Here is a 15,021-nt window from a genome sequence, read left to right as displayed (position 1 = left end):
ACGACCATTGTTGGATGAAGGGTATTTGTTGTCTTTCAACTCCATCGGAGCTGCCCTTGAGGCCATCATATTGGCTCTTTAGAGTGGCTACAATTTCACTCCATATCTCTTGCAGTAACATTGTTGGATGCACGGTTTGGTTGGAGAAGACCCGTCTACATCGTTGTTTCCACAGAATCCAAAGAGTTATTGGGCTAACCAATTCCAACACAACTTGAGATTTGTCTTTGGAAGATCTTTAGGTTAAGTCAATCCAAAATGGAGAACCCCTTGAAGTGAGGCAAGCACTTACAATAGTGGGAGGTAATGACTTTTACTTGTCAATGACAAGGGTGATGAGATCATGGTCCCTAAGGTCGAGGCCTATGTACACGAAAAATTGCTATTTCTTGACCTATTGTACCCCTTGGAAATGGCTTGGGGTGGAATCCCATTTGTGTAGCCCTAGATTGACTTGTAGCATGAGTAGAAGTGATGAATCTAACGAAAGTTGTGATTGTTCTCTATTAACGAGCTTGTTGCGTGTGGTTGTGTTGTCATTAAGCAACTTCTCCTTGTGCCTCTTGTTTCTAGGAAGAAAAGCTCAAAGAATCATTGGTCCTCATATTCAATCACCTCATGTCGTGGGTCAAAGACTTCCTTAAAGAGGCTATGGTATGTCTCTCTTATTTAAAAAAAAACAACACAATGTCAAACAAAGTGTTTTGCAAATTCCACTCCTTGATGATACACTTGCAAGTTCTTTCTTCTAGAGGTAATCGTGCATATATGCCTACCTCAATCTTTACCTGATGTGAAGAAGTTCGCAATTGCCCTATCACATTGCATAGCTCATAGGAAATATGTATGTTCGTCATATAGATGAGCTTGATGATGAATCCATCCCATATGTAAATAATGTGTCCTATAGTGGGCCATCTTCTTACTAAGTTATGTTGTAGGGCTAATCCATGTTATTTTGTTTCCCAACTTAATAATAAATATCAATATTGATCATCCTATTCTTTTCCACTTTGGTCATGTTTAGATAGGGACAATCAAATCTATATTGGAGTGGGGTAATGCATTATGTTTATGCCATGTGACTCCAACCATTGTTGGGTTTTAGCATACCAACAATGAACATTTCCATGTTCAACAAGTCATTTTAATGACATAAGTGCCTACCTTGAGTACCTTTGTTTAGGGATCTCCCAAAGCCATTGGACATTGGTCTCTAATCAGAAAAATGTGTTGATGTGTACTAGGGTAGTCATGGGGTACCATTGCTTTGCTCATTATCACGCGTGAAATCATTGAGACTAAAGGTGAACTACAAGTGTGGTGGATCACACTTAGTTGAAGAGTGCCCTAAGTGAGACGAGGGTTTCTCTCAAGTGGCGGGAGCACAAATTGACATAGGCAAAGAAGAAGAAGAGGAACTAGCCACCTGAGTCTAAGTCAAGGCGACTTTGATAAAGGTGAGCTCAACTAGGGTGGTTGAGCAAGAGGTGAAGATAGAGGGACTCCCTAGAAGGGCCATAGAGGAAAATATCGCAATCAACCCAAGTAAGGTTTGGTCAATCAAGGTGGTTGAGCAGGTGCGAAGACAGAAAGCAAAAGATCGAGAGTGGTCCAAGTAAGGTTTGGTCAACCAAGGTGCAAAGATAGAGGGACTTAGCACATATTTGTGAGCTTGATGGCACTCAAGCTCTAGAAGACCCAATTGAACGTGGCATACAACCCCATAATTAACTAGAACTTACCAGACAACCTAGTCCTAGTTGCAAGAGGGGTGCCGCCATGGTTTTTTCCAACGAGTTGTCCCAATGACTAGCCCAACTGCCATCAAAGGCCCTAGATATAAAGAGAAGACATGGAAAAGGATGATTCCGTCACTCATTCTCATTTTCAAATGTTGATGCTTGGTGCTCTCTCGTAGACTCGGAACGTAGAGGACTTGTCCGAACTCACATTTTGGCTTTGTCCCAAAAGATTGGGACTCACATAATAATAATAATAATAATAATAATATAAGAGCGTTTTGTCCTATATGTGTGTGTCTCCATCTTGTGGTCTTTTCTGTGTATGAAGCCCTTACGTGTTCATTTGTGTGAATTAAGGCTTTTTTGGGACATAATTATTAATAAGGGAGAGAGCTTTTGAGGAGAGCCAAGCAAATGTGAGCGAGTGAGTGGCTGACAAGTGTGTAAACGAAATAGAGAGAGAGAGAGAGAGAGAGAGAGAGAGAGAGAGAAGGCTCTTCAAACTGTGTGGTCTGTCTCATATGTATGTATGTATGTATGTATGTATGTAATGGCGATGATGAATTGTTGTCCATCTGCAGCATTTCAGGTTGGAGCTCTTCCCTCTAAACGCGCAATCTCTGTCACCACCATGGGTGCTAGACTCTCCTCCGCCTCCGCTTCTTTTCCTTCGGACAGTGAATCCCCAAAAAAGCCCTCCCCAGGTTTGATTTCTCTGATATTTATTTATAGCTAGTTGGATGGAACAAAGAATATGTGGACGCATCTTTCTGTTTCGATGGATAGATGGATGCTTTTATATATCGATGTATTCAGAGGGATCAATGCTGTGGATTATCTAATATATAAATAGGATATGCATGTCCGTATGTATGGATGGTGAGGATGCGTCCATAAAGTAGATAAATAGGATGTGTAATGTATATATATATTAGGATGGATGGAGAGATGCTGTACCATAGATAAATAGGATATGTATATGTGTATCTATTTGGATGGATCAGAAGGTTTGATAGTAGTTGTATAGATATGTTTGTACCTGATATACATGTATTAATGGAACCATTTAGAGTGGAAGGATAGGTAGATAAATTGATAGCATCGGTAGGTAGGTATGTGTATGTGTATGCGTGTGTGTATGTATGAGATGGATGGATAGATAGGAGAATTTGATTTTCAGGATGGATGGATTGATTCCTCTAGGAAGAGAGAATAAGGAATGAAAGAAACATTAGGACATTGATGAAAACATGGAATCTTATGGAAATTTTATGTGTTTAAATATTATTAGATAAATGGATTAGTTGATAGGATAGATATAATAGATGGATGGATAGATTAATCAATGGACGTAGAAAAATTGAAACAAAAGTAATTGTGAGACATGCATAAAACATGGACATCCAACAGTTGTGGAAATTTGTGGTAGAAAATGTTACAGAAAAAATTCCATCAAATAAACTGTATTGTATATATCTTGGACATCTACAAAACATGGACATCCAAAGTCATGGAAATGTGAGGGGAAAGAAAGTTTGTTCGATAGAAAAATCCCATCACATGGGTTGTAATTCTACAAGTGTATAAAGACAGGTACATTCCAGATCTCCTTTTTACAAGAAGGTGGGGTGATTACATTAATAAAACAATGATACAAGGTTGATTATGCAACTTTGGTTGAAAAACCGGGACATGGAATTGGAAATGGCAAACTCTTTCTTAAAAGATTTATATACATATCAAAATATATTCAGCAGTAAGATAAGATACTTGACAACATCAAGACTTCATAAGTTCAGAATAGTTCCAATTTGTAACTTGGAAATATGATATAAGAGATTAAACTCACTAATCAACCAAAACTGAAGAAGACAAAACAGAAATGAGAACACAATATCTGGATAGCATATCCTATATGATCATGGTAGATTGAAAAACATTTTAGATGGTATGTAATAGGTGATGATTGTACATTCAAATCATACAATTTACATGACATAATAGATATAACCATTAACATGATTTGCTTGGAAATGTTTCAAAAGATCTTATATCCCATTTGAAATGCACTGTAGGTTGGATACATGGGTTGATAGTCACACTAGTTGAGAGATGTCTGAATGCATGCTGCATGTTAATGCAAATATGTTTCTGATTCTATATCATGGACTCATCAGAATGAGATTTTTTTAGCCCTTAGTGATGAAGAATGGAAGAAGCGTCTAACTCCAGAACAGTATGTGATAACAAGAAAGAAGGGAACAGAACGAGCATTTAGCGGGTTTGTTTTAGTGAATTCGTTTAATTTCAGAGGTTCAACTCTTCAATTTCATATCCATATCTAATGTAGTTTTTGACACTTCTGTTTATAGTGCGTATTGGAAGACAAAGTCTCCTGGAGTTTATGAGTGCATTTGTTGTGGTACGCCTTTATTTGAGTAAGTTTTGTGCTCTTGGATTGCTCAAAGTTTGACCCTCTTATTATTATGATTATTTAGTCCTTACTATTGGCACAACCACCATACACACAAAATGTTTCAGAAATTTAGGACAAAAAATAATAATTCTTAGATGCTATATTTGTGTATATCTTGAAGATCGCCTGATTATGAATATACATTGTTACTCTATGCTGGAATTTATCCCACATCTGACACTTTTGCTAATTCTACTCACCTCCACTGTATAAGTAAATTTTCTGTAATCCTTACTATTTGCACAACCACCATACACACAAAATGTTTCAGAAATTTAGGACAAAAATAATAACTCTTAGATGCTATATTTGTGTATATCTTGAAGACCGCCTCGCCTGATTATGAATATACATTGCTACTCTGTGTTGGAATTTATCCCACATATAATACTTTTGCTAATTCTACTCACTTCCACTATATAAGTGAACATTCTGTAAGGCAATGCTGTCATTTCCAACCCTTGGATTGTGGAAAATGGATATGTAAAGTTAATTTGTACTAAGAAGTTCTAGTTTAAGTGTGAGGATCAAAATATGATTGCTAAATATAATTCAACCCATAGCCTTACGGTTATAAACCATAAACTTTACCACCATGTGACATCTTTAAACATTTGTAACTATAAATTTGTCTATGATTTCACCTTTTTTCCTTACCATGTAATGTATAGTTCATTTAAGAAAATGCTGTATATATTATGTCTGTTGAGGATATATTTACTCCCATGAATAATTCCTGTGATGATTTGCTATCAATTCATACTGCAGCTCAAACACCAAATTTGATAGTGGTACTGGGTGGCCATCGTACTATGAACCGATAGAAAATAATGTGAAATCAGAAATGGACTGGTCGATTCCCTTCATGCCGCGGACAGAAGTGGTCTGTTCAAAGTGTAATGCACATTTGGGCCATGTCTTCAATGATGGACCCCCTCCAACTGGCAAGCGCTATTGCATCAATAGGTATGTTTTTCTTTTTATTTTCCTAAGAACATATTGTAACAAAGAAATAATGTTTTGGTAGGTATTTTCTTTAAAAGGCTGAAGACCATATAAGCTGCATAATCTCATTGCATACTAGAAATAATATAGGAGAATGAAAATAATCCACTCTCGTAGTGTGTGCCTAATTACATGGAGTTCATGATAACCAATAATTCAGCAGACACTTTCTTATTGAAAGGGTCAAGGATATCATATATGATCCATAATCTTAATGCAGAGGAACAAAAGAAAGAAAATGACTCTATGGACAAATTATGAAAAAGGGTTGGGAAATACAATTTAAGATCATATCCCCACATGATGAACATGTCAATGTACATGTAGATTGTCTACAATAAGAGATAATACATGGAGAGATGGATGTCTCAGAGAAGAGGGAAATGAAATGAACTCCTATAATATAAGAAAACCAAGCAATTGCACAAACAACACTCCACGTAGAAGGTGAATGAATGTCAGTTACAAAGGAAAGAAGATATTGATAGGTGAAATATACACTCTACCAAGATGAAGCTATAGTAGAAATGATTCCATGATCCTGGGTTTCCATATGGCATAATCTGACTTGAGAAAGTAAAGATAGAGTTCTGTATAAGTAGATACTCCGCCTGGCGAGGATATATGCAAATTCCATGTCATTGAAAGGTGCATCGTGGGTTCATTTAAGATGGCAGAATTTGTGTTTGCTATTTAAATTATTTTAATTTATTAGAAACTGAGATTTTCAGTAATTTTCTGAAATAAAATTCAGAGTTGTGATGGTTGACCTAATAGTTTCTTTATTTTAGCCATGAGCAGACAACCCAAGGCATCAGGAAGCCAGTCATTGAGAGCGATCTATGAGAAACTGCTGGTTTTTTATCTTGAAATATGCCAAGTCCTGGAGACATTTTGCTAGATTTATGGTGAGATATGGAGTGCAGTTGCATTTCAACTTAAAGAGTCCACTATTTGCAACTGTCTAGCCGCTGCAAAGAGTGTTACAAGTTGGTAACCAAGGAAAGATGTGCATGGCATGTGGTGGTGAAATAGAGATGTATATATCCAATGGGTAAAGTTGAGTAGAGAGAAGTTGTTGAAAGAGAACCTAGTTGATATAAGGAGTATTACAAACTGGTAGCTGAGGATATGTGAATGATATGTGGTGGTGAAAGAAGGAATTGCACATATAGTGGAGATAGTTGGTCCTTGATCATAATGAGTTGTTGGATATCGCCCTAGATTATTCAGACGGCTCTTAGCTGATGATTGTGCTTATGTGGTGGTGAGAGAGAGTCACATATATGATGGGCAAAATTGAAAGCCTATACTTGTTGTAGATGAGCACTTTGTTGGACAAATTATCTGTAAAAAGAGAATTTTGCCAATTCAAGAAATCTTACAAGTTGGTAAATTGTAATGAGCCTCAAGGAGATAGAGATGACATGGTGGTGAAAGGGAGATGCATATAATGAGTGAGAGAGATGTACATTACTGGGAAAAAGCTGAGCCTTCGTTATTGCAGAAGAGAAGTTGTTTGAAGACTCAGTAAAGAGAAAGAAAATATAGCTGATGGAAGGGGCTCTTACAAGTTGTCACCAAGGAGACATAGATTGCATGTGAACGATAAAGAGAGAGCTACATGAATATATTAAGGGCAATCTTGGGCCATAGTTGCATGGAAGGTTTTGGAGATTGCCTCCAAAGAGAATGGAGAACCCTGCTCTGAACAAGTTGGTAACCAAGGACAGGTGGTGGTAGGGAGGATCACTTGGAGATCGTTTTGGAAAGACATGATAATATAATCGGAGGCTATTTGGAATACCAAGTAGGTTCGGTGGAATACTGGAGAGTTCTTCCCGTCAGGTGTTACCCCAAAATCTTTCACATGCACACTACCCATATTAACATTGGATACCAATAAGTAGATGCAAAATAGACCAGTAAGTGCATTGTAGCATAAAGCTACGAATGGACAACAGAAACTTTACACATCTACTTGCACATGTTTTGGATCCAGATGTTCCAAACGGTTGTTTGGCTAGCAAATCTTGAAATTGGTACTTTTCCCTATTAGTAGTGAGAAAAGTAAGAAACACAGCTGCCTTTAAGCCTATTGTGATCCCTTTTGTAGATACCCATCCAAATCTCTCTCAAATGAGCAAAATATAAGTTCATATCCATGGTCAGATAAGTGTGGGTTAAATTATAATAATAAAAATGCTCAGGCGCTTTTCTTCTATTCTTTGGTTGATCTTTGTGATAAGAAATCATTATTGGCTCGCATAGTCCATTTTGATTTAGAGATATCAATATATCCTTTTTCCGTTCTTTTATGATAATGTCGAATGCCATTTTAATCTCATCCTATCCTTGATCCCCACAGTTGAAATGCACCATTCTCAAGAACTCTCTATATGTTGATAGAACTCCTAGATAAGATGTGCACTACACTTTGTAATGGTGAATCCATGATGATATTTGCTTTGTGTATCTGCGGCACAAATGGGGCTGGATTTGAGGATCACATACTGTTAGAAGATTATGGTTCTCATGCCACTAAACTCGATGCACTCGTTAGGCATGCACGATGGATCACTAGGAAGAGGAGTATAAGAGGTATTTGATAAAGCACACAAACATAGGTAAATATTTGTGATAGTGCTATTTTCTTTCCCAGAAGACTATTTAGTTTTCATATTAATTCTGGCCAAACAACTATTAATTCCTAATACAATTTTATCATAATTGTTTTGCCCTTTTTGGCTTCATAAACTTGCACCTTAGAAATAGGATTTGATGCACAGATATTAGTTTTTACACTCCTGATATCTAGGAATCACATTTACAAGGTCAAGTGGGAGCTTCTCTGTGACCCAGGCTACCACACTAGAATGACAGTGACCCTTATACCGGGTATGGTTATTCAACAGCATGGGGAAGCCTAAAGACCAAAGAGCGTCCACTATTCATGATGTTATGGATGATACATCAAACATCCACTCCACATGATATCATCCGTGCTGAATTGAGAGCACCAAAGCATTATCCAGTCTGTGAACCTCATTAATTGGATTCCATCCATACCATCTCAAATAATTACAGGTAAGGTGTTTGAAGCATTGAAGTAAATAGCAATAACAGAACACACGAAACGATCATGGTACTCACAGCTAATTAAGTGGTTCAATAACAATGACCTCGACATTGAGAACTTGCCACCCTTTTGATATTGTATACTTCTGCAAAAATAATGGAAGGAACAAGGGGCATCCAATGCAACTCTAAATTCAAAAGTCTTGGTTCATACCCAGGGAGCTACTTCCCCCCAAATGGCAAAGATGGCCTACTACAAAGGTCATTTCAGGCACTTTTCAGAGAATGAATTCATACAGAGACCAAGGTACATGGATGACTATATGCCAACCCAGGGTTCCTGCCCACTAACTAGAGACTGAGTCGGGGTGAGCACTTCACATACCTTAGAGCTGAAACTTATTTCGGAAATTATGTGAAGAAGAGATTGAATGCGAGGAACATTTTGTGCAAGTGCCCAGCTTTCAACCACATCAAAGATAAGTCTGGCACCCTCTTAATGGACACCACCATTGGACAAGTGAGTGGAAGTTTGATCCACAATAGTTTGGTTAAATCTTGCTTGAGCTTCAAAAGCATAGTGAATCAACCCTTATATATTAGCATGTGAGATGCAAGGACAATCTCACATCACTAATTTCTTCCATAGCTCCTCACCTCTACTAACAATGTGCCGAAGATTCACCATAGAACGAGCAGAGAAATGTCAACAAGGGGACAATGACTTTCAAGATATAAGATAAGTGGGGTATTACCATCAACAAATCATGTAAATCGTTGCTGGCCATGTCTAATACACATGAGGACATGTGCTTATTGAACTTTGTCATACTGTTATTTCACCATGACAATGCCTAATAACTACCTCTACTACTTGTAAAACATCTCAAAAAATATTCCATTAAGATCATCATCATGGAGATCTAAGAAACCTTGAGTTTCTAATATTTATTTTGATTTTAACATGGATAACATTAAGTAATCCATGATTGTAATCATGATTGGTTTCCTTCGCCAACCAATTTTGGCCTTCATCCCCGTCTCTCCTCATAATTAACTTATTCTATTGGTAAGCGATTAGAATACTAACACAAAGCCTTACATTGATGCTTGACTTTATATAGACCACATATTTTCCCTAATTTACCATATGCCATTGTAGAATGTAGGGGTTGAGTGTATGTCATTCTGGTCTCTGTTGTTGGCTTGGTGATTTACACAGTAGCATCAAAATTATAAAATTGAGAGAAGCCAAGTTGAATCCTCACCATGGGCTAGGCCCCGTCATAGATTGCAACTGCAATCAGTCTCTGATGAACATTAAAAATATATCTATCTCTCTGAACAAGGAAAGTGCATATGTTGATACATTTTGCAGTTCATCCCATTGTCTGCATCTGAACCATTGCTTCCATGCAAAATAGCTTACATAGCTTAGAAATTGGGGCACAAGGGATGAGACCCGTCGATTATGCACATTTTTCCCCAAACAAGGTCAGGCGTCCGAGTATCATGCTTTGATACAATGCTCTGAGTTTGATCACATTTTACTATGTTTTCCGCAGATCTTGAACCCAACCCAATCCTTGCAAGATTTTCTCTCACAGTCACCATGTGCACCATCAATTGCAATATTCTTTACTAAAGTCCTTGAACATGTAGGGCTACTACACACTTGTAAATGTATTGCGTGGAAGTGTTGTATTTTTTATCTCATTGGGCATATTTGACTTCCAAAAACGATCTCTCTCTCTCTTTCTTTTTTTGGTAAAAGCACACAATTATATTAATTGTATGTAAAATCCACTTAGTTATAACACTTCTTAGTCTCCTCTACCTATCATATGTCTATGTAGGGAGAGGGATGTTCTGTAATGCTATTAAAAAACCTGAATATGCATTTGAGGAAATGATCCCCACATGCTCTAACATCCCCAAAATTTTCACATGAGAATACCTTTAAGCTTCTTTATATAGGCTTTCACCCCATGTCTATTATCAAACATGAAAGCATTACGCATATTCCATTATCAAAATCTCTCTCTCTCTCTCTCTCTCTCTCTCTCTCTCTCAATCCATGACCTTTTATTGACATACTTACAAATGTCTTTGTTACATTGTCATTTCTCTTAATCTTCTTGTTGTGTTGGCATATCAACTAAGGACCTGAAGATCTCCATAAAATTGACACAACCATCTGAACTATGGGGTGAATGACTCTCTCCCTATGGCTTTTCGTAAAGGTAGTCTGTGATGATACAAAATCCCTTGGTATGTATGAAGACGTTATGGAAGACTAGTTGCTAGTCTAAGGTATTGTCAAACTAGGTGACATAAAGGCAACTCGTTTAAGGACACAACACCCGTACAGAAAACTTGCAAGAGACCTAGCGAATCAAATTTTCTTTTATTGTATGTATCTATTGTAGCACTACTTGTTTCTCACTCTCCAATTGTATCATATATCCTAATTTCTAAGGTAGGCAAGCACCTCGCTTTTTTTGTCTCTCAAGAATTGAGAGACTGAATTAAAAAACAAGCTTTGTATTTCAACTTTATGTTGTCTCATCAATTTAAATTTCCCGCCAATACAATCGATAAAAATTCTTTGTAACATGTTTTGGTCACATGGGTTGTGATGGATTCTTGTGGATATTTATATATCATCATCTCTACACTCATCTTTAGCATGTTTTTTATCATTGACACATTTTTTATGTAAGGATTATTTTGTCTCTTTCAGTGCGTCACTTAATTTGAAGCCAAAATGAGATCATGATTCTTACACTCCAAAATCATGGTTGGAAGGTGCACTAGATGATGGCAATGATGAGAGCTACCGTCATATGTGAGTGGTGATGGTATTTATTTGCACTTCTTATATGTTGAGTTGCAATTATATGTAGATTAAACTTTGTTTATGATATATGTAAATTAAATCATTATTATAGATTGAGTAATTCTAGGGAATTTTTAAAAATCTCTCAAATCCATGATACTAAAACGAAGCATTTTTAAGCGCGCATGTGTAATGGTCAAAGCTTTAGAACATTGACATTGACATCTACACCTCATGTTAGGAGCGTTTTATAATTAAATAGAACAACTCATTGGTGGTTTTTGTATGGGTGAAATTTGATGATGATATCTACTTCCAAGGGTTAGCGTTGAGTGATACATTGATGTGTCTTCTTGCTATGAATGTGTAAAACATATGCTAAATTCTTATGTATGAATATGCATACAATATTCAAGTTTTTTGTAAGTCAAGTTGCAAAGAAATTTAGAATCATTAAAAAACCGTGACTTGGCTTATAAATCATATTTTAGCAAGCAACTTGCATCGATGTTTATGTAAATTTTTAAATGCATGAATAAGTAGTCTATTTGGTGAAATTTTGGACTTGGAAAGAAAAACGATAAGCAAACAAGATCGTAATAATTTGATATTAAATGTGAATAATCTCAAAGACCTTACAATTCCTACACTGCCATTTAGTAAATGGATTAGCACCAAAATCATTTTAATACTAGGGTGCAAAGCTTCAAATTTCAATAACTAGGAGGATGTAGGCAAGCAATGGGTCTAGACTTCTATCTGGTTGGAATAATTACTATATGCTCGAGAATCTATGCAACAAAAGTGATACTTTAGGAAGGGAAGTAAAATTGGTAACCCACACTCTGTTCTGCCCAAAGGTTGAAATTAGGAGGCCGAGGAAACACATAGAGGAAGCACTCAGAGAGAGAGAGAGAGAGAGAGAGAAAGGCAGAGAGGAGGCACGTTCAAATTGCGTTGTATATCTTTGCACTCTTACTTGTGCATCAAATATGAAGACATTCCTCATCCTCCTAAAAGGTACACTCACATTGCACTGTGTGATGGAAAGTGCACACACGAGGCCAAAAGATTGTGGGGTACATGAACAAGAATATGAAAGGTATTGGATAACTGAAAGCCTTAGAGACAAAAAACATTCTATTTCATTATGTCAATGTATGTTGGTTGTTTGATGGATTGTAATTAACCCTATGAACCAGCCACTTATAAATATAAAGTGGCCAATTATACTAGGATACTAGGATATGAATATTAATGTAACTAATCAAACATTATGATATTAAATACAAGCGCATAATGTATTCTATGCAACAACAATTTATATCTGTATTTTCAAATAGACAATCCTAGATAACATGGAAATATTTTGCTATTACAACTTTTATGCTACATTCTTTGGGTCATTTATTCATGGCCAAAGATGAAAGTGGTATCGAGAAATCGAATGACCATATGGATGCACTTAGTTGTAACTGTATTGTTTTGAACGAGAATGGTCAACTTTTCCATTAACAACTTATGGACTTTCCAAAGAGATTATTCGCTAAATTCCAATTCAAAGGAGGATGAAAGAGATTAAAAAGACTTATGAGCTTCTCAAAAAGCCGTTCATTAATGTCTATATGGAGTTTGACAATCAAGAACTAGACACGATACAAGAACACAACGTTGACCCCTCCACAAGGAGGGGTTCAACGCATCTATTTGGATGGAAAACATCATACCGCCTACCTTCCATGGAAAGAATCATGATCATGAGAAGGATAAAAATTCATACACTTCACCCAATTTGGTGTGATAGGCATGTGTCGTGTTGTGTTGTACACCACAAGTTGTCATCTCCATCAAAGTAAGTGGTCATTTGGAAGGAAAAGGCTCACAAGCAATGCACGAGTCTGCATACCAAGGGTCATACCCAAATTTGGCATACTCTCAAATATTTGCATCAAGGCCATTATTGGCAAAGAGAATATGATACACATTGTGGGAAATCTATTGTCTACGTAGATATCTATATGTATATCTAAATGTGCATGTTTAAAGAAGATTTATGGAATTTAGATGTACATTTGTATACATGCATGAATATGGGATAGAATGTGTTCGTTTTCGGTTCGCATGACTTTAAGCTAATAAAGGAACTATCAAAGCTATGCTTGTCCATCGAGTAGGTGATTCCGGATTAGCCCTCAGGATTATTGGTCGTTCCACTCCCTCTTAAGTAGTAGACTCTCCTACTACTCTAGCTTGTGCTAGTGTTTTCTCTGAACCCATTCACTATTTTCTTTCTCGTAATACGTGATTTTATGCCACAATTGTTATTTGTATCTCACCCCTAGTCAGCGCAATTGAAAACTTTGCATAAATGGGATTGCATACTCGGTTACCTGACGTAACGGAGGGTCTCACTCCAGTATCTGCTTTGATTTACGCGGCTATTACGGTAATAGCATGCGTATTTATGATAGCGAGGTGCTCCCACTTGTTTGAGTATTTACTCAATGCTTTGATTGTTATTACTTTTGTGGGAGCTATGACGTTATTCTTTGTGGTAACTATTGGAACGTTGTAAAATGATTTAAAGAGGGTCGTAGTCAATCAAGCTATACGATCTTTGCTCACGGCATTCTTGCTTATTCAATTAGCATATTTTATTTAACGAATTACTCTCTTTTTAAAGTATTACCCCCTTCGAGAGTGTATATATGTTAATGTGAAGAAGTATGTGGATAGGTTTGTATGCATGTGCATTTGAGTTTTGTATGTACGTAAATACGTATGTATATAAATATTTGTTTGTAGTTGTGGGTTGAGTGAAGTAAAAAAGAAGAAGAAAGAGAGTGGGTATTTGTTTGTTCATAGAAAAAGTTGAGGCTTGGGGGCCGAGCCTCACCTTGAGGTTTGGAAGCTCCAGGTTCGGGAGTGAACTCTAGGCTCGGGTGTTCATCGAAGGAAGGCGCGGAAGGATGAAGAACCAAGCCTAGATTTGTCGAACCTATATCTGGGTTTGGGAAGCTCCTCCTCCTCTTCTTGTTGTTGTGTGTGTGTGTTTGGTCTGAAGCGCGGCTAGGCTACGGTAGAGCAGAGCTCTCCACGCCCGCCTTCTAGTTAGGGTTAGGGTTAGGGACCTACAACTTGACCAATTTCGACTTGACCAAACCGGTTAAAGCTTAACCGATTTCAATGTTTTCAAACTTGAACCAAACCGGCGGTTAAATCGGTTTGTAAACCGGTTTGGCCCAACCCGGCTCTGGGTTTCGGCTATAGCCTTGGCCAAATTGGTTTATGAAGCTCAAGCCTGAGCCGAGATGCCAAACCACCAAACCGTTTAAAAAACGTTTTAACAGTGCGATTTAGGCTTGAACCAAGCTGTTGCCGACTCCTAAGGGTTAGGGTCTTTCTTCTCGTCTCTTCTTGCCCTCATGTGAACTTACACAACTTATCATGTGTATTGAAGTTGATTAATCCAATTTTTGAATCAGAACAACTATGTCGACCCCCCACATGATCGCCAATCACATGAGGACTTGGATTCTATCCAAAAATGTTTTGTTCATTTCCATTCGTCATCTCCTTGGATTGCACCCATTTTGTTGATTACCAAAAAATGAACGATAAGTGTTATGTAAAGGCGTCCCTCCTTGTAGGGGAGTCGGCCGAAAAGTCAACTTCAGAGTCGGCTGACAGAATTCGGTCGGAAGAGCCGAAACGAGAGTCAGCTAGTCGAAATCGGTTGGCCGAAGAACCGAAACAAGAAAGCCAAATTTGGACTCAACCAATTAGAAGTTCAAACATACATATACATATATATGTATGTCTTCATATATATATGTATGAGATGACTTAGTATGTATATATATACTGACAGGCGTAGT

At 37.3% G+C, this 15,021-nt stretch overlaps 1 protein-coding gene and 1 long non-coding RNA gene across 2 annotated transcripts; both read left to right on the top strand.

Annotated features, from left to right (window-relative positions):
* The first annotated feature begins 2,295 nt into the window (after positions 1-2,295).
* MSRB1 (methionine sulfoxide reductase B 1) lies at positions 2,296-11,426 on the top strand. Its single transcript, XM_087330114.1, has 5 exons — positions 2,296-2,449; positions 3,888-4,026; positions 4,118-4,183; positions 4,990-5,187; positions 11,048-11,426. Exons 1-5 carry the CDS (start codon positions 2,296-2,298, stop codon positions 11,073-11,075), a joined length of 585 nt encoding a protein of 194 aa, XP_087186240.1. The 3' UTR covers positions 11,076-11,426.
* LOC147855846 (uncharacterized) lies at positions 5,201-7,539 on the top strand. Its single transcript, XR_015530843.1, has 2 exons — positions 5,201-6,376; positions 6,407-7,539. It is a non-coding gene; the product is annotated as an uncharacterized LOC147855846 (long non-coding RNA).
* Positions 11,427-15,021: the final 3,595 nt, after the last annotated feature.

The sequence above is a fragment of the Azolla caroliniana genome, unplaced genomic scaffold, assembly GCF_043228905.1.
Source record: "Azolla caroliniana isolate FFs.n. ecotype wild unplaced genomic scaffold, voAzoCaro1.0.p SCAF_14, whole genome shotgun sequence".
NCBI classification, from domain to species: Eukaryota; Viridiplantae; Streptophyta; class Polypodiopsida; order Salviniales; family Salviniaceae; genus Azolla; species Azolla caroliniana.
Note: the sequence above shows the minus strand (reverse complement) of the source record. Positions and strands in the feature narration are given on the sequence as shown.

What these genes read in the sequence shown, in the direction of transcription:
- MSRB1 (XM_087330114.1), top strand. Translation starts at nt 2,296, where the DNA reads ATGGCGATGATGAATTGTTGTCCATCTGCAGCATTTCAGGTTGGAGCT. An exon ending in TGTGGTACGCCTTTATTTGA is followed by an intron (nt 4,184 to 4,989) that starts GTAAGTTTTGTG and finishes TTCATACTGCAG; the next exon opens with CTCAAACACCAAATTTGATA. An exon ending in AAGCGCTATTGCATCAATAG is followed by an intron (nt 5,188 to 11,047) that starts GTATGTTTTTCT and finishes TGTCTCTTTCAG; the next exon opens with TGCGTCACTTAATTTGAAGC.